The following is a 23322-nucleotide window of genomic DNA, read 5'->3' as shown; positions in this document are numbered from 1 at the left end:
TGCATTACATTGAATAACAAGAACATCACAGGGGAAACCACTTACAGAACATGTCTCTCCAAGAAGAAGTGAAAGGCCATGTAGAACAGCTGTTCTCCTTCCATTGGTATTGGATTTCTGTAAAATCATGAGAATCTTTTTTTGTGTGTGTGTGTGTGTGTATATATATGTATATATATATATATATATATATATATATATATGTATGTATGTGTGTATGTGTGTGTGTGTGTGTGTGTATATGTTAATAGAACTAATGGCAAACACAACAGAGCAAACAACAGCAAAAGCAATGGATCTTTTACCAAAATAAAACACAAAAATAAAAATAAATTGGTGCGTGGCTCAGAAGCTTATGGCATTTACAATCTGTTGCAATATCCTCTTAAGTTTACAACCAATGTCTCCCCTTTGGCCTTGAAAATATCAATGAAGCGTGGAACTAACATTATACGATGGAGCCATACATATCAACAAGTCAACATTGTGAAAAAGAATTCCACATTTCTGGGAGTACAGTGGGGAATGGGAAAATAACATGCAGAGAATGTACCCATTTATACACCAATTTAAAATATTGACTACTGTCCCTCATGTCTGTATATGCACGGAATTACATTGGGGAAATCCTGGAGTTTTATGTAGAAGTGGAAACCACACTATTGCAGTGCAATTCTGATGCAGGTTGGGATGGAAAGTTAAGGAAACAAACAAAGGATGAAACCAAATTTAACAACTGCTCCCCATTCACACCTGAGACCTTGTAACACTAACGAGTCACATGACACCGGGGAGGGAAAATGGCTCATTAGACCCAATTTGGACATTTTCACTTAGGGGTGTACTCACTTTTGTTGCCAGCGGTTTAGACATTAATGGCTGTGTGTTGTTATTTTTAGGGACAGCAAATTTACACTGCTACAATGTAAAGTAGTGAGTGTACAGCTTGTATAACAAAGTGTAATTACTTTAGTGTTGTCACCATGAAAAGATATAATCAAATATTTACAAAAATGTGAGTGGTGTACTCACTTTGTGAGATACTCTATATGGGAGTAAAGAGAAAGCTGACAACACAGTTCATGTAAACGTGTACATCGATTTCAAGTAATTGGTAGCTTTCTCTCCAATTTTCTTACTGTAACCCTGATTTCATTTTTGTTTTTTCAAACAAAGGACGAGTCAAAATAATTTTTTGTGATAAACAAACTTTTGCCACATGCTGTCGACTGAGCTTAACTTAAATCGAACCCGGGATATTCCTTTTAAGTCTCACGTGAGGGAACTACACAAATAATTTATTTTGCATCTATGTACATGACTGACCTTGCAGAGTACATCATTCAATCGAGTAAGTATTTTGAGTACCAGAACCTAGCAGAGGTATCAAAGATGGATAAAACTATAACAATATTAGGGCAGTCTACAGTAAGGAACAATTTCTGTCTGGCTGTGAATTTGTTTGCTCTCAAATGTGGGTCAGCACATATATTCATTAATGCATATTTTCTGAGATTCTTGTCCTAGACTGAACACTTCTGAGTCAGCCTGAGGACTAAATATGTATCTCGTTCACTCTCTATAACAAGGCCTTCTCACTCCCAAGGCGTTAAATACTGCCGTTGTGCAAGAGCCTCACACCCTCTAGCTTCTGTTTCTGACTATTCTTTCCAGACTATCTCAATTTTGTCATTGTGAATTTATATGTTTGGTACAATTATGTCACTGTGAAAAAGTATATTAGGGGTTTTTCTTTTCAAGTGAACTGGGGTTATGTCTACATTCATCTGGATACATTTGAAAACGGCATTTTCGATTCAAAACACTCTCCGTCCACACTAGGGTTTTCCAAAAGTTGCTCGTCCACACTGAAATGTATGAAAACGCTTAAATCATGTTCTGCACATGCGGAAAATCCCAGTTGCATGTACGGTCTGAAACGCATTTGTCCTCATGTTCCGTCGTCAGACACCAATTCCGAGTAAACTTCCCTTTGCTTTGAAGCAACGCAATGGGTTTTTTGTTTTACTTTGTATAACCATCACATCTTTAACGACGCTGTCAGAGTAAATATCATGTACTACAGCATCGCTATAACACTCTGGGCCACCATCTTGATTGTTTTGGTTGGCTAGATCACATGACAACAAATACATCATCATTTTCAGATATATCCATTTTCACAGTCCACACTACAATGCGAAAACCGCATTTTCAAATGTATCCGTTTTGGAATGCGTTTTCAAAAAGCTCAGTTTTTGCAGAGAAAAACGCCATTTCAGTGTGGACGGAAGGCAAAAACGGAGAGTTATTATTGTGGACCAAGCCTGAGCAACATTTATTCACCCTAGTAAATGTTTAATCTGCAACATTTATTAGTTTGCAGTGGTTAATGTTTTATGTTGTTTGCTCTGTAGGGCAAAACTGCTTTGCTCTGCTGAAGTTAACTGTTTTGTTCCGGTTGTATTCTGATCCCTTTGTGTGAAGAACGGACCCAAATTAACAGTTTTATTGGTCCCCGATGTCTGGCATAACATTCCGTTTTTGACTCATTCAAAACGCATTCAAAATTGCTGCCTCAAGAAGCATTATGACACTGGTTTGATGTCACTGATATCAGACACCATTGGCTCTAGCGTGTCTTGTGACCAGTTGCGATTGAGCTCCGGTTTGGAGGCATTTTTGAATGAGATGTGACCCATAGAGCTCCTGATCAGGATTTCACTGCATTCAGGTAGGGAGAAGATTTTATGCTATTTTAAACCCTTAAGTTTCACTGTGTTCCTCACAAAAAGCTATTGTATGGTTTAGAATATTATTATAGTGCTTTTGTATAATTTGGTAGAGATTTTGTGCTCAGAAATGTCTGTATAATGTAAATCAAATTACTGTGACTAAATATACCTGTCTATTACATGTTTTGTATTGTTGATAATGGGTAAGGTTTAGGAATGGGATTGTGTTGGGGGATCTAAAATATCTATATGATTGCATAATGTAGCCTAAATATACCAATATATTTCTAAGTATAATAAACGTATTTCAGTTATGTAGTAAAAATAAGTAATGCAATAATATCCAAACAGTGACGCCTCACTAATAATGCTGCCCTGGGCTTATGGATGACTTCCTGGAAAACCTGGAATTTTGTTATGCAGTTTTCCAATCATGGAAAATGAGAAAAATACCTGAATGTCTGAGTGAGGTATTCATGTAAACACAGAGATTGATGTCTTAAGTGAACGGAAACAGCGGGGGGGAGAATTTATTTGTTAATGATGGAGATGGAGGCTTTCCTTTTATTGGACTGCCATGTGTAACATAAAATAAATACCATATGACATTAGCCGCCTCCCCTACACAGTGCAGTTTACATTGCTTTTGCAGAGAACTTAGTTGATTAAATTAGTACACTATTAGGTTGGGCATCGGTTATAATTTTAGAAAAAATATACAACATGAACTTTGACATGTTACTTGAGCATGTAAATTAAATGTTCTTTTTTCTCTCCGGATAAGTAATTTATTTTACTTGTGAATGACTAATTTACTTGTCCGTAAGACAAGCACATGACCGTGCTTAATGTCGAGCCCCGTAGTGTGATGATGCAGCTTTTACACCTCAGGTTGTGAATTATATTTAATAGTAAATTAACAATCCGAGTCCGCTTATCGCGGTTAACACATGTAGGGCCCGATGATTTTCGTGATGTGGAAAAAGCCCTGTCAGAATCACTGAATCCAGTCACAAAAATGGCTTTAGCTATAAAACGTGGTATGTCTCGGAATTTGACATACTTGGGACTAAAAATTATTTTTGAATGCACAAATATTGAAATAAAAATTTCGAAATCAAGATTTCATAGGGCCCTGAAAATGTCTTTTTATAATCTGATTTTCCTCTTGATTGTCATATGGTTAAGGATTTAGTGTCTTTTTGTTTTGGTATTCTGGATTAAGTTGGGCGTTGTGCTGCTCCCTTATCCGCACTCTTCCTGAGTGTGACTCACAGCAGGCAACTGATATGGAAGCAGAGACTTGACTGTGTAATGTTCTCCAAATTCGGCAGTTTAGGATGTCAGACTCTTTCCTCCAGGCAAGATGAATTTGTATGACTAAGAATATGTATTTAGAGCTTAGAGTAAAGCCTTAGTCTATCGTCCTGATGGGTGGATGTGGTTATGCCAATTGGACAGAGGCAGCAAGTCAAGCTGATACAGGTATTCATTGTTATAGCCACAATACATCAAAGGCCACATTTTGAAAAGATTGGCTGCCCCCACAACAAGAAACATATGAGTGTTAGGCAGGTTAGGTACCTCTAGTGTTATAGTTGGGTTATTTGAATACTGAGTTCTTTAAATCTCCCTGTTTATACTTTTTAGTTTTTCCTGTGCTATAAAAAGAATGGTTTGTGATTTGCTCCTTCCTGTTTAAATGAAGGCAAGTTTTAATGTGCCTGCACTCTTGTTATTACTCGTTGTTTTGGCTTGACTGTAGTTTAGTCCACACTGTCTAGATGCGCTCACTTTTTGCAGGCTGTTGAATTTCTGCATTTCCTTTCCTATTGACCCAGCCATAACATGGCCTCTTTATCTTGTGCTGTCTCCTATAGTACATGTGGCTTTGACAATTTATATATAATGAAGAATGTTAAAGAATCTGTCACTCCTGTGACAAGTCGCCGATGCTACAACAGATTTCAAATGAGCTTGATCTCTATATGTCCAGGAGACAAAAAAATTATTTGAAAATAAAACCCATATCTCCCTACCCACTATCTTTTATTTTCAGCCGTTTTCTTTTTTTCCCTTTTGTAAATAAGCGTGAAAATGGACGAAAGCTGGTCTTTCATGTTTGTTGATTGTTATCAGATCTGAGAAGGACGCATATTAGATGCTCCGTTACAGGTATTGCTCTAAAATAACTGTATTCTGCTCTAAATGTCTTATTTGTGGATGATTAAAAGAAACCAGCTTTGCTTTTAAATTTTTTTTAGCTTTATTATCATTCAGTAAAACACCGACATAATGATTGATGCATGTCCTCATGAAATCAGAGACTCTCTCTTCGAAATCCCAACAGAAGTTGGCAAAAGAGATGACCAGGTGTAACTGTGATGTACCTTGCTTATTCAATTTTGATCCGGTCACCTTAAGTTGGAGTTGAATGGTCATGTAGTTGATGCACCCAGTCTGCGATCAGTCCTGTAGTGTGCACTCCAGCATGACGTAAAACAAGACTGAGTTGCAGGGCGGACTGCAAGTTGTGTATGTTGAGTGGGTATGTTTGTCCATGTGTTGATTTGTATTTGGTCCTTTATGGTTTGGGTGCTCACTGACAAACTACTCTTACACTTTTTTTTTTTAACGTGTTTTGATTTAATATTGCATCGTTCACTGGTCACATGGTTTAATGAATAATCATGAGATTGCGCTTTCTCAATGGACATGGCCATGGAGTCTCATTAATTATGAGACACTGATGCGACAATGTACATTGAAACGTCACATTGTGTGACGTTGACTCAATGTTGATTTTAAAACTTTAAATCACTAAATTAACCACTTTCCTCTTAATGAATGCTTACTTGTCTTTGATCATGTGCAACACATCTGCTAACATCTCAGAAAATTTAGTTTAGTGTTTCATGACCCTATAACAGAAAGTTGTATTGTAATAAATCATTCATATTAAAGCTGCCAAGTCCTTTTTCTGAATCTAATGTGGAATCTAAGGCCTCCTTGGTTCCAAAATGTTTAGCCAATTATTAATGGCAACCATAGATTAAACTTTTTGAAATTGCTTCATCAGAAATTCTCTTCCATCACATACAGAGAACTTGATTCAAAGGAGGGACTTTGAATGAAAACCCGCAATACATAATGAACCCAGTTGGCACAGATTGAGGCACTTTGTTCACTCTTACTGCTGCTTTTTATATTCTCAGAGAAAATAAATTATTTGAAACATTGCTTGATTGTTAATTCGCTCACCTAAATTCAACTCTTGTATGTCAGCCTGTGAGGTCCCACATAAATGGAATTTGTGTTTTTCATAGCCGTTTCATTAAAGCTGTAGGCATAATCTGTCTGATGCAAAAACCCTGGCTATTCATCTCTTATTTATTTTTATAGTATCATGTTATGAGACCAAGTAGCACAATTGGCATTCATTTTCTTTCTCAAATTTTCCAGAAATAACTTTTTAAAACGAATTGTGTGTTCTGTTCAAAGTTAGAGGATTTATGATGAGAGCAACCTTGTTAGATGAAGACTGTTGACCAAGATGACCAGCAAAAACAATTTCACATTTCCAAGGAAGCTTCTTTAGAATTCCTTTTTTTTTTAACTGAGTCTTCATGATGTGCATTTTGCGATATGCAGTTTATTAGGAACACTATGATCCTGCTGTACTTTTGTTACTTGTTTACAAAGAAAAAATCACTGCCCAGCCTGCCCGAGAGCTTTCCAAAGTTGATTGGCTAGTGGACACACTTGCCATGAAAGGGACTTTTAACCACATCCCGACCAAGTACGCTGATAAACAAGTGCTCGTGACTACCCACAGTTGCAGTAGGAACCTAGAAAAGAGAACCAACACGCTGTCCCAAAATGTCACCTCAGTTAAAAATAACTTATTTTTAAATAACTAATTAGCAGAAATCCTGCTTTATAAAGCAGCCTCAACAATGACGTGAAGGCAGTCAAATGATGTCCCCTGTCGGGTGAGGCTATGAGACTGTCATCGCAATATAGAATAATTACAGATGGTAGGCAAGAGATGATTATCCGTTTGATAGCATTTGCAACGACACCACGAAACAGAGATGGGCTGTCATGATAACCTTGCGTCAGTCTCGTCCAGGTGTATTGCTGTCTGTTTCAAGTGAGCGCAAATCGATATTGATCTTCCGATCTAATTGGACATAACCAGAATCCATTGGTTATGTCAATTGAACTGAAATATCGATGATCGGGAGAAATTTTATTCAAAATATTTGTTTGGTTTGCGACAGTAGGAGCCATTTTCTGCGTTACGGAATTTAGTGTGGTATAATCTATGGTCAATCGATAACTGCCATCAGGTTTTCGAACGGGCCACATCGGTGAATTTGTCTGTGACTACCATCTTTTCATGATGCCGTCAGTGTGCAGTTGGCTGACAATTTCCTGTGCTGCTTTCTCAGCATCCCGTTTGAGAGGATATTAAAACACAGGAGGATGGTGTGGGCCTGAAATATTCAAAGGTTCAATTTTGCATAAACCCACAAGTTTTGTTTTTGACAACAATTTAGGAAAGAGCTCAAATGTATTTGTTATTGTTGAAGCGGATTGATCTGTTTCTTTTGATGAAACTGCAGCGACGGTTAGATCTGAAACCTCATATTTGTCACAAAGAGCAATAGGCATCCAGTAACTTTTGTTACCTCGCACTGGTTTCCCATGTGAATCAACCACATCTTGTGCATGTGATCCCCACTAATGCAGCCCAATTTGCAATTGTGGGGATTGAAGAGCACAACAGTTGAGAAAATGTATTTAAATGTGTGTAGAACTACGGATGAGTCTAAATCTGGACCCCCGCATGCAGCCACAAATTCTTTGAGGGCTTTCACAAAGCGTCCTGTATATGAGAAGTCTCATTTGGTCCCTGCTTAACGGTAGTAACGTCTGTATGCCCGTTCCGATAATTTGTTGGATGTCATTACGCATGTTATTAAACTGTACAATAAATTGATTCCCATTAGTGGGCGCGTTAGCTGGGTTAACTAATCCTACCATGCATCCAGCATAATTCGGAGGAGACATTTGCTCACAAATGTGATACCGATCTTTGATTGCGAGGCAATATGCTCATGCATTTACCCATAATCTGTCCCAAAATAAGAATTAGGGTTGTTGGCTTTCATTGTGGGGAGAGATGAAATCATACCGCTTAAATCTCTCAAGGACATGGGTCTGTAAACCCCTACATGATTTTCAGGAATTTGTTTTAGTTTAGTTCCTGAAAAGGCAGCCATTTGTATCTTTCCATCACAGGAAAATTGAGTGACATCCTGGCCAGCTTTAGTAATGGCATGTTTTAATCTGGATGCGTATCGTTGCCAATTAAAAATTTCTTCAGCCGTTGGAGTTTTACCCGGAGCCAATTTCGTGTCATCAGTAACCAGATCTAGCAGTTCCCACATATCAGCAGTGGCTACTTTAGCCACTTTAGCGACTTCATCAAGTCTTAACTCTTCCACAACGATCTCCCTTAGATTGTTCTACCCACATACCACAAAGTACAGTGGCATATTTCCACTGTTTCTTAACATCCTTAATCTCTTTCAAAATCCATTCACTTTGCCTTTTGTGGACCCCACTTTTCCTGAAAACCATCTTTAAGCATCTTCTGTTTCACTTTGATTCTGCCATATTAGAATATCTCCGCAAATGTGCTGTCAAAAGATTCAGTAGGTCTTCCCTATTCCATTTAAGAGAGCCATTTTTCTGTTGTGGCAATTCCAACAAAATAATATGCTTTCTTCACTTGACAAGATAAGATTTATCTTAATTCTAGATTTAGAGTGATACCTCTTGTTATATTTTCCTTCTCTGATATGGTAATTATTCGTATTACTTTCACGGTGTTCTTAGATCACAGGTATTATTAATTCAGTTGTACAAATAGACAACCGTTACCATTTCTCATCTGCTGATAATTGATTAATCTATTGATTATTCGCCGACTATCGCAAAGATTAATCCTCTCTTAACTGATTATTCAGTTTGTGGCTTGACTTAAAAGGTTGGATTAAATGCGCTTACTAACAATAAAGAGGACAAAATCATCTTTTAAAAACACCTCAAAGACATTCATTGAATTAAAGGGCAAAATACTTTTTAGTTTAAAAGTTTAATTCAGTAAAGAAATTCACTGCAAAAAAAGGTTTTTGTTTTCTCTTGTTTTCCATTTTACAAGTCTAAAAAACTAAATACATTTACTTGAAGCAACATATCAGATATCTAGACTTGATTTAAGAGGATGTATCTTAAATATAAAGTGCATTACATGTATTTATTTCACTTGGTTATACTTCTGCGAGTGCAGTGAAGACAAAATATACTTGTATTCAAGATCTATTCTTTAAAAGCAAGTCTAAATATCTAATATGCTGATTCTCATGTGAATGCATCTTTTTTTTTTTAAATGATTTTTAGATATTTTTAAATATTAGCATTTTTATATTATATTCAACATTCTCAGAATTTTTGTATTTTTTTTCCTTCAGTAAAGCTGCTTAAGTAAATGTACGTTGTTTTAAAGTTTAAGATATTTATATTGGAAAACAAGCAAAAACATAATCAAATCAAAAATGTATTTTGTTGCAGTGTATAATGGGGCAGAGACTTCCCCATCTCACCTTTCTGTTCACTTTAGTCCATCTTTATCTCACTAAAAAACAAACTCCCTCTTATTAATAAAGCTGCATATTGACAAATTTCTTCACAATAAAAAATGTACAGTGACATATAATGATTCAATAAGTAGCGAGCCATCACATTCTAATCTAGCTGCATTAAGCGTGTGAGCTCGAGGGATGAGCATCTCCTCGCCAGAGTGTGCAAATATATATATATATATATATATATATGTTAGGGGTATAACAGTTATGACCCAGACCAGATATGGAGAAAGAAAACCAGGAGTCAAGAAGTTCAATCAAAGAATCCAAAATTTACTGAAGAATAGTTTGCAGTGAAATTGGTAGAGCCAGAGGCAAAGTCTCACGAGGAGATCGAAAGCCAAATCATACATTACACAAAATCTTACATCAATTATACCATTTGCAAGGAGTACATTCTATTATTTCACTCCTGATTGGCTAACAGAGCATAAAGTCACAACATATAGATAGCTATAGCACATCAACATTAATCAGCGCAATTGTCGTCCTGGCCCGAGATTTACATCTGAAGTGACCTCGCAGATGGTCTCGGGCGTCTTCGAGTCTGCCTGCTGTGTCTCCCTGGGTTCAAAACCTGGGTAGAAGGTCAATACGCACACAAGAAACACTGACGAACGACAGTGTTTCTCTGCGCACAAGGGAACCAGAGCACACATTTATCAGGTAATTTTAACCAAAAAAGTGAGATAAGCAATATTCACCCCTCAGGCAAAGGAGAGGAAAGAAATAATAAGAGAAAATTTACACTTCTACTTATTCAAGTGCTATCACATAGGATTTTAAATCATATAATTAGTCATGGACAGGTAAAAATCAACCACAGAATACATCTGGAACATATGTTTAACATTCTCCCCGGTGTCTCATCTCAAGCTTATTCCCAAGACGACCTTCAAGTCAGCCTCCGTGCAGAACAGAGAGAGAGGCTTCAAGGAATGTGCATGAAATCAAAAATTAACTCTTAACACACATATGATTCAGCGTATATTTCAGTTATGCATAAGAAAAATAAAATTGATTATGTGATCATGCATATAGTTAATTCATCATTTTATTAAAGAAGTTAAGCAACAGAATATAGATAGATATTGATATAAAAGGAGATATATATATATATATATGTGTATTGATATATCTGAAGAGACAAGGGATTTCGACCCTCACCCTTCGGTATATATATATATATATATATATATATATACATGATCTAACCAAAGTGCAAACGCCAGTCTTATGGCACTTTTTCCACTTCACATTACGATTCGACTCTACTCTCTTTTCTGAGCTTGCTTTTCCACTGCTGTTTAGTGCCACCTCTACGTGGGTGGGGTTATAGGCTGATCATCATAGTTGCGCCACCTCTACTGCCGTGACATCATCTTAAACGCCCCACAAAACAATAAACGATAACCTGACCACTAGCTGTTAGCTAACTCATTGTGCTGCATAAAGTATTGTTGCATGGTGATTTTACACAATTGTAACAGTTAAATTGGCCTGGTTGTTTTAGAAGCAATCTTCCAGTAGCTGGTCAACTAAAAGTGAGGCTTTCAAGCAGAATATAGAGATAACATAACAAAACATGCCATCCTCCATCGTGGACTACAGGTCACTCTCCCTCCCATTACTCGCCGGTCTAGATAGTGTCCATTTGGTCGAAGCACTTCCACTTTTCCTTGATGGTTCTGTAGTCAAGTGTTTTTTTTTTTTTTTTTTTTTTAAATATACTTTTCACTACACTGTTGGTAGGTCCGGTGGTAGCCGTGTGCAGCCAACAACTGAGACACTTTCTGAAAGACTTTTTCATTTAGCGTCGTTTCTTCATCACTAACGAGAGGAATGTCTGCACCAACTTCTGTTTATTGACCACGGCGTGGTTTTGCACACAGCCATTTCTTTTTTTACAATTCGAAAGTCAATTGAACAAAAGATACTGCTATCGCTAACTTTAAAACTAGTGGGTTGATGTCCCATGTTGCAAATCCAGTGCCGCTGGTAGTGACTATTCTCTCGGACCGTTAAGTTTATTTATTAAGCACACTTAAAAACAACAAATGTTGTAACCAAAGTGCTGTAAAATTGTTTTTTTTACAAACATTAATAACAGAATTTAATAGATCTTATAAAACTTATAAAATGTTAAAAAGAAACAAATTAATAAAACATTATAAAACCTACACAGAAAACTCTTATAATTCTCAAACGATATTAAAGGCTAAAGCAAAAAAATGTGACTTCAATTTTGATTTAAATATTGGCAGTGAGGAGGAAGACCTAACAGCAAATGGGAGTGCATTCCACAACCTGGGGGCCGCAACTACAAATGCCCGATCACCTTTAGTTTTCAAACAGGAACGAGGAACAGAGAGGAGTAACTGATTTGATGATCGAAGGGACATGGGTGCAGAATTTTGATGAAGTAAATCAGCGATGTACTGAGGGGCTAAACCATGGAAGGCCTTATAAACATACAGCACAACCTTGAAATTGACTCTGTATCTAACTGGAAGCCAATGTAGGGAAGCGAGAACTGGGGTAATATGCTCTCTTTTCTTGGTACCCGTTAGAAGTCTAGCTGCTGCATTTTGGACTACATGCAGACGTGAAAAAGATGATTGAGACAGACCCACATATAAGGCATTGCAGTAATCCAGCCGGGATGTAATAAGAGCATGAATAACTATTTCCAAGTACTTCTGTGAGAGAAACTGTTTTAATTTAGCAATGGACCTTAGATGAAAAAAGCTTCCTTTTTAACAACAGCATTTATCTGCTTATCAAATAATAAGTCAGAATCAAAGATGACACCCAAGTTCTTAATTCTATTGTGCATGGTTAAAGACAAAGTACCTAACTGATTTTCAATGTCAGTGACATGTAGCGAAGAGCCAAAAGCAATTACCTCGTTTTTTTTCCTCATTAAGCATGAGGACATTTTCAGATATCCATAATTTATCTTCTTCAAGACAGGAGATGAGATTACTGATGGAACAACAATCATTAGACCTGACAGGAAGGTAAAATTGTGTGTCATCAGCATAACAATTATAAGCTACACTGTACTTCTGAAAGATAGAGCCTAATGGAAGCATATAAAGAGAAAAAAAGCAGAGGACCCAACATGGAGCCTTGTGGAACGCCACATGTGAGCAGTGTTGGGGAAGAGAAGTGATTATCAATATTGATAGAAAAAGTTATTTCTTTCAGATATGATGAAAACCAATTTAATGCAACTCCCTTGATGCCAACCACCATTTTGAAATGGGCCTATAATTCTTAAAAACTATAGGATCAATGTTCGGTTTTTTTCAGCAGAAGCTGAACCACAGCATGTTTAAAACTGGCAGGGACTGCTCCATTTCTCAAAGAACTGTTGATTATGGCCAGCATAATGGAGGCAACGGTACTAAAAACATCTTTGAGAAGCAGTGATGGTATGACATCCATGGGAGAATTTGTAGGTTTCATTAACAAAATTATATCCGACAGTTCAGCAGATGAAACGGGGTCAAAGTGACTAAAAGAACTGGAAGGCAGCGTGGGTTCAGAGTGTATCACAGCTGGGGCCATGACATGTGTTCTAATGCCTTGAATTTTGTCAATAAAAAATTCAAGAAACTTTTCACATGTGTCAGGGGTTGCATTTGGATAGCCCACAGGGGCAGGTTTCAAAACAGAATCAATTGTATTAAAAATTATCTTGGGCCTATGCGCATTTTTTGCTCATAGTCCAGATCAATCCATGATCTGCAGAGTTTTGACGTCACATTTAATATCGGCTCGGTTCGCTTAAAACCTTGACCGAGGTGATACTAAAGTACCGGGTACAATCCACAGTGGAAAACCCCCAAAAAGTCAGGTTGTACTGTGCAGTGGAAAAGCCCCATAAGAAGCATCCTACGGTGCAGACTGGCATCTGTACATTGCCTGGAACAATGACAACCACAAGTCGAGTCGAGACCGGGAGAGATTTAAAGTTCTGCCGGGTGATGCGCACTCTAACACTGAGACGCTCGTCTCTCGTGTGTCTGTCTGTCTGTCTGTCTGTGTATCTGTCTGGTTTTGGATAGACGAGATTGGCAAATGCTTATCAATAATACTCTTATGGTTAAAATGTTTACAGTGTTCAGTGGCTAAAATGTCAACAGTTTTCTTTGACTAAATCTACATTTAAAAAGCCCAGTAAACAAAGCACAATTACAGATGTGTTTGGGAGTGTCACACCATATGACAAGTCTTCACAGAGATATAAAGAGACATGATGCACCGTTAGCAAAGTGGGATTCCAGAAAATGATCCACACACTGGACAAGAGGTACCAGCGATAAGTAGAACTTTTTAGAAATACCAGTTGGTCATTTAAAAAAAAAAAACAGAACAGCAACAACAGTTTTAGTGGTTTGAGTGAACCACAATTTTATATCCAGTTTCCTTTTCAAAAGAGTTTATAGAAAGTACATGTTACATCCTGATTGAATGTCCCTGTTTGTTTGAACAATCTTATTTTCATGAAAATTTGTATGTTCTTATTTATTGCTCCATTTTATTTAGGTGTAATATATTGAGAAAATAACAAGTTTGCAGTAATACAAAGATGTTATTTAATTTTGTAAAAATATTTTAATTTGAAAACACTGCATTTATTGTTGTTGCTAGTTTGTATGTTTGAGTTGAGAAATTAGCATTATCAGTTACCTATTTGTAAATTTCCTTGATAACCAAGCAAGTTGACTCATGTTACCATTGTTTATTATATCGCAATATTAGCCTCAATAATCGCAATATTACATTTTCCCCCAAATCATGCAGCCCTAAGTAATACAGAAGTCACTTTATTTCTGTATACACCATACGGATGCGATTTTAAAACTCGAAGTGCATCTCCCGATAAAGTCTCATAGCAGTTCTGCTCACCCCTCACACTCTAGAAGGCTAAGAGGAACTAAAGCTCCTCATGTGCAAAAATGATGAAAAGTAGTTTTGGGTAAAAGTACTTAAAACAGGTTTTTGTTCCTGCAGTGGGAAGGGGCCTAAAGAGTGAAAACAACGGGTTTAGTTTCTCTCTCTCTCTCTCTCTCTCTCTCGTGAATCCAATCACACTAAGAACTGCCTGTCTTAAGAGTTTGCACTTAAATAAACAGTTTAAACTTTCTATGTTCATTGAAATTTTTGCTCATTTTACTTGTACACAACCTCACACAAAGACAAATGAAGGGCTGTTGTGATGCCTCCATCCCTTTTTCCAAATTGTTACATCCATCTTTTTTCCATTGAATTGTTTTGAGGGTGATCTTATTGCGACTGTAAGGGAAAGTATTTTTTCCCTCTAAACACATGACTGAATCCTTGATTATTTTCTGTGGCCTGTTGGCCTTCTCGTTTGACCTCGAGAAATGTTTAGTGATCACACAATTGCAAAGTAATTAGTCGTTATGTAAAGAGCTGGGGAAAAAGTTCAGGACGGTCCACAAAACCTTGAAAATATTGTTAAACAGGGACCTTTCTCATTGGTAGGAAGAAATGTCTATTGAAAAAGCAAGGACAGACTCTAAGGTACTATTGAAACATGAGCTCACAGAGTTCAGTGTATATGACTCAGTGGCTCTACTGCACCAGTGGCTCTACTTGTGTCGAATGCAGGTTTATCAAACTTTCAAATGGCCTTTGGGATACACCAAGAAAGAATATGCTTTCTTGCATTCAGGGAAGGCTGCAAAATAGCTCAAGATTGCTCAAGGACGTTTGTTTATGGTAACTCCGTAAACACAGAATCCATTTAATCAATTATCACAGGGAATATAAAATGTCAAGAAAAATGTAAAGCTTGTGCAAATACGTGTGGGCCTGTGTCATTGATTTTAACTGTTTATTGTTGTTAAATTCAACCCTGACTCATCTACATAGCCTTTATTCATCTGAGTTAAAGAACTTGTCAGTCATTTCATGAAATGCAGCAGCATAAAAGGAATGCATCAGAAAATATAAACACCTTCTGAAAGCAGTGCTTTGTTGGGAAGGTGAGAGGTAGATATAATTGATTGAAATCCATTGGTAAATTGATTAGAAGTACTGCAGTTGAAGTTATAGTTCACCCACAAAAATGTTTCATCTTTACTCACCCTAATATTGTTCCAAACCTTTACGACTTTATTATGGAACACAAAAGGAGGGAGAATGTTGCCTTAAGTCACCATTTACTTTCATTGCATCTTTTTTTTTCCACACTGTGAAAGTGAATGGTAACTGAGACTGTCTCTGTTAATCTCCTTTTGTGTTCTACATAAGAACTTTGGAACATGAGGATAAGTAAATAATGACAGATTTTTCACTTTTGGGTGAACTATCCCTTCAGTGGGCTACTATCATGGTGCTTTCATTCAATTCTACACGCATGCAGGCAGTGATGATACAGGACTGTTCTTAAAGTGTTAGATTGGATTTAATTAAATATTTGCTTTGTTTATTGTTTTCATAATTATGGTTCATTTTCTTTCTCCCTGTCTATGTATTTATCTCCCTCCCTGTCTCGCCCTGAAAGAATGCGAGTTGTTTTCCCTGAGACGAACCATTTTACTGCATCTCTCAGGTTTTATTTCAGTTCAGAGATGTCTAGACACCCTGAATTCCCTCAGTCACTTAATTGTGGCCTGTGGTTTAGTGGCTGGAAGGGGTTGGGCCTCTGCTGTCTCACCTTGTTTGCTCTTCTTGCGTCTCAGCTGCAGTACGTTTCAGACGGAGTCTGGTATTGCTCAGCCCGACTGGGAGCTATGCAGCCCATCTCCCCTTCCTGTGTAACCTGAACTCTCACAAAGACTCTTTAATCCTACATAGTTCACCCACTACACCTCATCTTTACCGGTCTAATTGCCACTTATTGAGTACCAGTTGAGAAGTATAACCACAGGCTGCTAAATTCCAGATACTGTATGTACAGGCAGTCCACTAGTTTGTTTGTGAGACCAGGTTATTTTGAGTTGTAATTAGGGCTGTCAGTATAACACGTTAATTAGGTGTCATTTTTATTTTTATATACATTTTTATGAAAAATAACGTGTTTAAATGAACACAATTAATCATCCCCCTGATCCATGTATAAATTCTGTAATAAGGAACGTCACCATCGGAACAACTCAAGCTTGATGTACCACATTGTTGTGGCAGAAGGGGGCAGTCGGCACTAAAGATGTACAGGCTACATGCCTCTTCAAACCAACTATAGCTACAGGCAGACAAGCCTTACATGGAGCGAATTTCAAACTGCATTTTTGTGCCCTTAAAAGCACTTCAGGAAGGTCCACATGAAGGGGCGTTCCAAAAGAAATTTAGCAACTCAACCTCTCCACGAAGGGCCCTTCCACAAGGCCTTAGCAATTGTACATGCGATGGTCACTTCAAGGAAATAAATTTACCGTTTATTATCACTTAACAGGAGTCACAGTGAGAAGGTCCCCAGTTCAAGTCCTGGATTAACCTGGGCCTTTCTGTGTGAAGTTTGCTTGATATTTACTGGATGTTCGTGTGTGTTTCCTCCGGGTGCTGCAGTTTCCCCACACATTCCCAAGACATGCAGGTCAAGTGAATTGGAGACTCTTAATTTCCCATAGATGAGTGTGAATGTTTGTCTGTGTGTGTGTGTGTGTGTGTGTGTGCGTGCCCTGTGATGGACTGGCCATCTGAGACTACTGGGATAGGCTCCAGCATTACTTGTGACTCTGCATAGGATAAGCAGCTATAGAGAATGGATGGATGGATGATCACGTGACCCTGTGTGGTGTGTCCTCACGATATATTTTGATGCAAGGTTGTGAGTAGGGATGCACTGAAATTTCGGACGGCAAAAATTTTCGCCCGAAAATGGCACTTTCGGTTTTTGGCCGAAAGAGAAAAAAGGCTGAAAATATATACCTCCTCGCCCCGCCCCTCATCGCTCAGATTTCACTCTGGATCGATCTAGCCCTTATCACAGCGCTACCCAACAAAGGCCGATCATGTCAGCGATATCAGAAAAGTTTCTGATAAGGACATCAAATTTGCGATCTGCAGTGTTTGTTCAGCAGAAATTTCAAGATTCTCTCTCTCTCTCTCTCTCTCTCTCTCTATACATACACACACACACACACACACACACACACACAGTACAGCAAGAGATTCTTCAGGAAAGTGCCCCGATCCACAACAAGCGCAGCTACAACACAACTTGAGACGTATCTAGCTGAACTACCCATTGCCAGAAGCGACAATCCCCTTGACTACTGGCGCATAAACAAAGACCGCTTTCCTTTGCTTGCGCGGATTGCTCACAGGTATTTATATCTGCCCAAGCACCAGCACAGAGAGTGAGAGACTGTTCAGTGCAGCATCTCATGTTCTTGATGAGCTTTCTGACAGGAGAGACTGTCAGAAAGTTTAGCAACTTTTGTTCTTGAAGAGAAACCTGTCACTTAAATAGAAAGCGGTCCAAATTGATGTGTATAGGAATTACATTACACTTGTTCTTCACTTAAGGATACATCTGTCGTTTACAGTTGAGGTTGGATTTAGTTCAATTACTGCTGTTTTGCACTGTTGTTTTGCACAATTTTCACTTAAAGTGTACATTTACATAAACAGAATAGAGCACTGATCTAAAATTATATATATATATATATATATATTAGATCAGTGGAATACAGGCCCTCTGCCATTCTGTGTTCTGCCTTTTTGTTTTAATTAAAATTACTGTTGCATATTAAAACTTTTTGAAAGATGCTAAGTTCATTACTTGACTGACTGTTTTGCATATAATAGTTTTCTAAAACTTTACATTATTTGGATAATTGTTAATAAAATCTGTAAAATTTAGATTTTTACAGAACTGAATGAAGAATAATATTTAATATAGTTTAAATATATTTTTTGTCCAATTTTGGTGTGTTACTTTCAATAAAAGTGTGATTTATTTTATTGGTTTGTAGTTTTTCAATTCAGATTTATTAAATTCATGAAATTATTGAAAGAATAATAAATGGGTAAAAAAAAAAAGGACGTTTCGGTTTTCGGCCAAGTGCATCCTGGATTTTCGGTTTCGGCCCAGAATTAAAATTTCGGTGCATCCCTAGTTGTGAGTAATAACTCGACTGGCTCAGGTGGTAGAGCGGGTCGGCCACTAATCGCAGGGTTGGTGGTTTGATTCCAGCCCCACACGACTCCACATGCCTAAGTGTCCTTGGGCAAGACACTGAACCCCAGGTTGCTCCCAATGGCAGGCTAGCGCCTTGCATGGCAGCTCTGCAGCCATTGGTATATGAATGCGTGTGTGAATGGGTGAATGAGTCACAGTGGAAAGAACTTTGAATACCGTTTAAGGTTAAAAAGGCACTGTATAAGTGCAGACCATTTACCTTTTAAATGCTCGGGCAAGTGCTACAGAGCTTTTGTAGCAGATATGTCTCCTTCTCTGCAGTGTACCTTCATCCTCGTACATAAGATGGCAGACAGCAATAAGCAGAGATTCTCCAAAAACCATGTCCATTTTTCCTCTTGTCTAAACCCTTAGGTTACCTAATTATTAACACCTCTCGTGCACACACCAAATAACGTTTTGGTGGAAAATATTCATTAATGTATTTTTATATATACATTTATGTAGTACAGCTATATAATAATAATAATAATAATAATAATAATAATAATAATAATAATATTATAAATCTAGCACGTGGGAGAGAGCAAGCCATTTCAAATAAGACACACAAGCCCATGTTTGAAAAAAGTATATGTATTTGCAACAACAAATTAACTGCATTCAATAAGTGATTCCATTTGTTAGAACAGCTAATGGGATGATGGACGTTGCATTGCGTCATCATGGTAACATTTCACGCGAAGATAAAAAGTAAGCTACGTATGTCTTTCATTACTCTCTTCATCAAGGGTGTTCCAAATGGCCACATGTGAGACACGAGTGCCATGCTCCCTCCAGAGTTCCCACTTCAAGGGCTACACATCTGGAACACCTGCTATGACTTTCATCTTTTTCACCACTCATAAGTTTGCATCCCTGCTGGATTGAGCACAACAGTTCAGGGTTTTAGAGATGCATTTTTTTATATTTCAAACTAGATTTAACATGACACAGCGTCCTATTTATGCCTAGAGACACTGAAAACTACCAAATATACTGTATATAAATAAATTATTTTTGAATTATAAAAAAATATATATAATTTTTTTTACAAAATTATATTCATTTGGGGGCATTTAATATCGCATTGACTTTAAAATCCTTCTTACTTACAAGGCACTCAATAATCTTGCCCCTTCATACTTATTTGACCTTCAAATCCACACTCTTACTCGGACTTTAAGATCGGCTTCTGCACTCACTCTTGTTCTCCCTCAAGTTCGCACAACTTCTGGGGTCTCGATCTTTTAGACATGCAGCACCTTATTTATGGAACTCCTTGTCACAGAACGTGCGAAACAGTGAAAGGCTTCTGGTTTTAAATCTCTCCTTAAGACCCATCTTTTTAAGCAGGCTTTTATGTGATTGCTTTTATGCTTGTAGTAAGTCTGTTCAAGCTGTAATGATGATTATATGTTGTTTAATGTTGATTTGTTTTATTGTAAGTTTTCCTTGAGTGATATGTAAGGCGCCTATAAATAAAATGTATAATAATATAATTATTATTTCTCAGTAAATATTCATATGAGATTTAATTAAATTAATTAATCAGCACATGTCATAAATTGGATTCAAATTAATAATGAATTGAGAGCTCTAGTTTTAACTGTGGAGTTTAGGTCTTTTTGACTGTAAACCGTTTTGACCGCATCAGAGTTAGGGGTGTAACGATCCATCGATCAGGATCAATGCATTGAAACGATAACCAACAATCGAATGTTATTGTTATAGAATTTTTTTTAAGATGCACTTTTATTTGAATACTTTCATGTCAGCCACATCCGTACACATTTCCGTCAGGCGATGAAGGAACTTATTACATTTCACTTTGAGCACTACATACGCTTTTCATTTGGGATTCTGCTATCCGTGCATGCACGTGAACCGGGCTTTCCGCAAAATGCGAGCTCCAGACCAGTGACCGGATCAGTGCAAGCGGATCAGCCGGGCACTCGTTAACGTAAACTCTCGTAACAAACACAGAGCGGCTCACATGCACGATTTTTAATTCTGGCTTCCATCGATATCATTGCGCATGCAACCCATTTGAAATTTACATGAGAATTTGATATTTTAGTACAATGGATAAGTTCCATCATGTGAAACATCTTGACAATGCCGAACTTCTGAACAGCACTAACGAGGGAAAGAGAAATCACCTGCTGCATAGCACTAGCATCAGTTATGAGACTTTACACATTAGCACTCTTACTAACATTTATCCCAGTTAAATTAACAGAATTTTTCATTACAACTGTGGAAGCTGTAGCCAAGAAAACCATGGATAGCACGAATAGTTGGAAACAAGTCATGGGTATGCAAGTACTTTTGAACCAGATTAAACTGCAAAATAAGCTGTAATCAAACGATTGATGATCACTTGTGTTTGATGTTATTTTTTATATTATTAACTGTATGAATTCTTTCAACTTCTGAAGTACCTTATTTGTGGATGTCTCAGTTTGGATACTAAATTTGCACTTTTCAGAGAGCTCAATAAAATAGTCAAATTATATTTTGGTTGCATTTGAGGACAATTTTTGTTTTAATTGATTGTGTAAAATAGGCACGTAATATCGGAATATCGATCGCAGGTTCCTGAATCGAATCAAATCGAAATCGTATTGCAGCAAATATCGGATCGCAGGCCAAGCGAATCAAGATAAGATTGTGTCGTGATGAAACCAATTTACACCCCTAATCAGAGTATTGTGTGGCCACCAGGCTTGAGCTTAGTAACTTAAGTGTTTAAATGTGCTTGTATTACATGTCAAGCCATTGCCCATTTTGGATAACTGAAAGAGCTTATGTTACGTTCCAGTGCCTGCGCATACTTACGGATGCACGTAGTCAGTAGTGAGAAATTAGCAGCCTAGTCAATGCTGTGCATTTGTTAAAGATTAAGAGGCTTCTCACAGTCCAGAGTCTGTACGTTTATTTATTTCCTGTCACTACACTCTTAAAGGAATGGATCACCCAAAAATTTTAATTCTGTCATTATTAACCCTCATGTTGTTCCAAATTTGCCCAACTTCCATGGGAAACAAAGTAGACTTTAGGGAAAATGAAAGTGACTGATGATTGAGGCTTACATTGCACCTTTTTTTACCATACAATAAAAGTAAATTGTGACCGAGACCAGAATTCTGCCTAAAATCTCCTTTTGCGTTCCAGGGAAGAAAATTTTGAACAAGAGGGTGAGTAAGTGATACATAAACTAACATAAAATCTCTCTCACTTCTGCTTCAGGATTGCTGTGTTATTGTGAGCGATGTGTAAATAGGACATGCAACACAACTGGCATGTGCTTTGTATCGGTCTTGAAGTCTGCCGGACAGATTGTGACACAGGAGGCACAATGCATTGAGCAGGATGATCTCCTTCCTCCGGACAGGCCTTTCCAGTGTGCCCCCTCCAACAACGGCAGACATCCATACTGTTGCAAGACCCACATGTGCAACAAGAACCCAAAAGTCATCCCAGGTAAGTGTTTCATCTCCTTCACATGTGAGCGAATACAATTACCATGACTTTTGAGTCGACTTGTTTGTCAAGAAATGTTGTGTTTGTGTCTGTCATTAACTTTGTAATATCTTAGAGCACAATAGAGCGTAACGGTGCCCGCCTACTTTCTTAGCTGTCTTTTTGTTGTAATTTTTAATTAAGTTGAAATAGCATGGACTGATCGCTTCAACAGAAGCATTCACCAGGATTTACAACCTCCAGGGCTCTAGATTGATACAAAAATGGTCACAAATGAGACCTAAAATAAGTGATTGCGACAATCATTTAAACTGAATTCGCCATTGATGATAGTTTCATATGTGGTTTCATCTCTACATATCATCTTGTGAGTTGTTGAATACATGTTTAGAGCGCCAGTGTGTCTCAAACCTCTTTTCACCCATTCTGTTGATGATATATGATCGCTGGTTGCACGCAAAAACAAACACCAGGCAAGCCATGATGTCCGATTTGTGAACAAATGACTCTTTTGAACCGGGTCTTTTATAGTTTCAGCCCTATTGTCGGGGGATTCATTATTAGTCCATGTTATCAACAACGTCGACAAAAAATTTAGACAATATTAATTGTCGAATAGTCATTTGATCTCATTTAACGTAACATGGGATCACATTAATCTGTAATGATGACAGGCGAACAGCACTAAAATATGTCACTGTGCATTTCTTATCGTGAAGAACAATTGGCAATACGCAGCTTTATTAATAATTTTTTTTTTTTTGTGAGTTATTATACACTGCAATATACGATTTTGATTTGTTTTTGTTTTTGTTTTTGCTTGTTTTCAAATATTAATATCTAAAACTCATTAAAAACGACGTACATTTTCTTTAGCAACTATACTGCAGAAGAAAAGATTGTTATTTGAGAGTGTTGAATAAATACACGTAATGCACTTATATATAAGATACATCCTCTTAAATCAATTCTAGATATCTTACATGTTGCTTTCTCAAGTTAGACAATTTTAACATGTTAGTATACTGCTGGATGGTTGTGCTTGGGATGACTCTACATGTTGGTTGTATTAACTACTATTGCACTGTGCTTTTCCTGGCGACACTTCAGTAAAATACTCCCACACTGGTACTTTCTTTAAAGCCTTTGCCATCTGAAAATAATTTAAATATTAATAAAATATTACAGGTCAAATGTGTGAATTTAATTGGTAAGTAACACT

At 37.4% G+C, this 23322-nt stretch overlaps 1 protein-coding gene across 1 annotated transcript in view; it reads left to right on the top strand.

Annotated features, from left to right (window-relative positions):
- The window catches only part of tgfbr1a (transforming growth factor, beta receptor 1 a), a 68635-nt gene that overhangs the window by 6546 nt on the left and 38767 nt on the right, over window positions 1–23322 (top strand). Inside the window, exon 2 of the mRNA XM_052133702.1 lies at window positions 21867–22100. Within this exon, the coding sequence (XP_051989662.1) occupies window positions 21867–22100 (234 nt within the window). The remainder of the gene's footprint in view (window positions 1–21866; window positions 22101–23322) is intronic.

This window comes from Xyrauchen texanus, chromosome 9 (assembly GCF_025860055.1).
Source record: "Xyrauchen texanus isolate HMW12.3.18 chromosome 9, RBS_HiC_50CHRs, whole genome shotgun sequence".
Taxonomy (NCBI): Eukaryota; Metazoa; Chordata; class Actinopteri; order Cypriniformes; family Catostomidae; genus Xyrauchen; species Xyrauchen texanus.
Note: the sequence above shows the minus strand (reverse complement) of the source record. Positions and strands in the feature narration are given on the sequence as shown.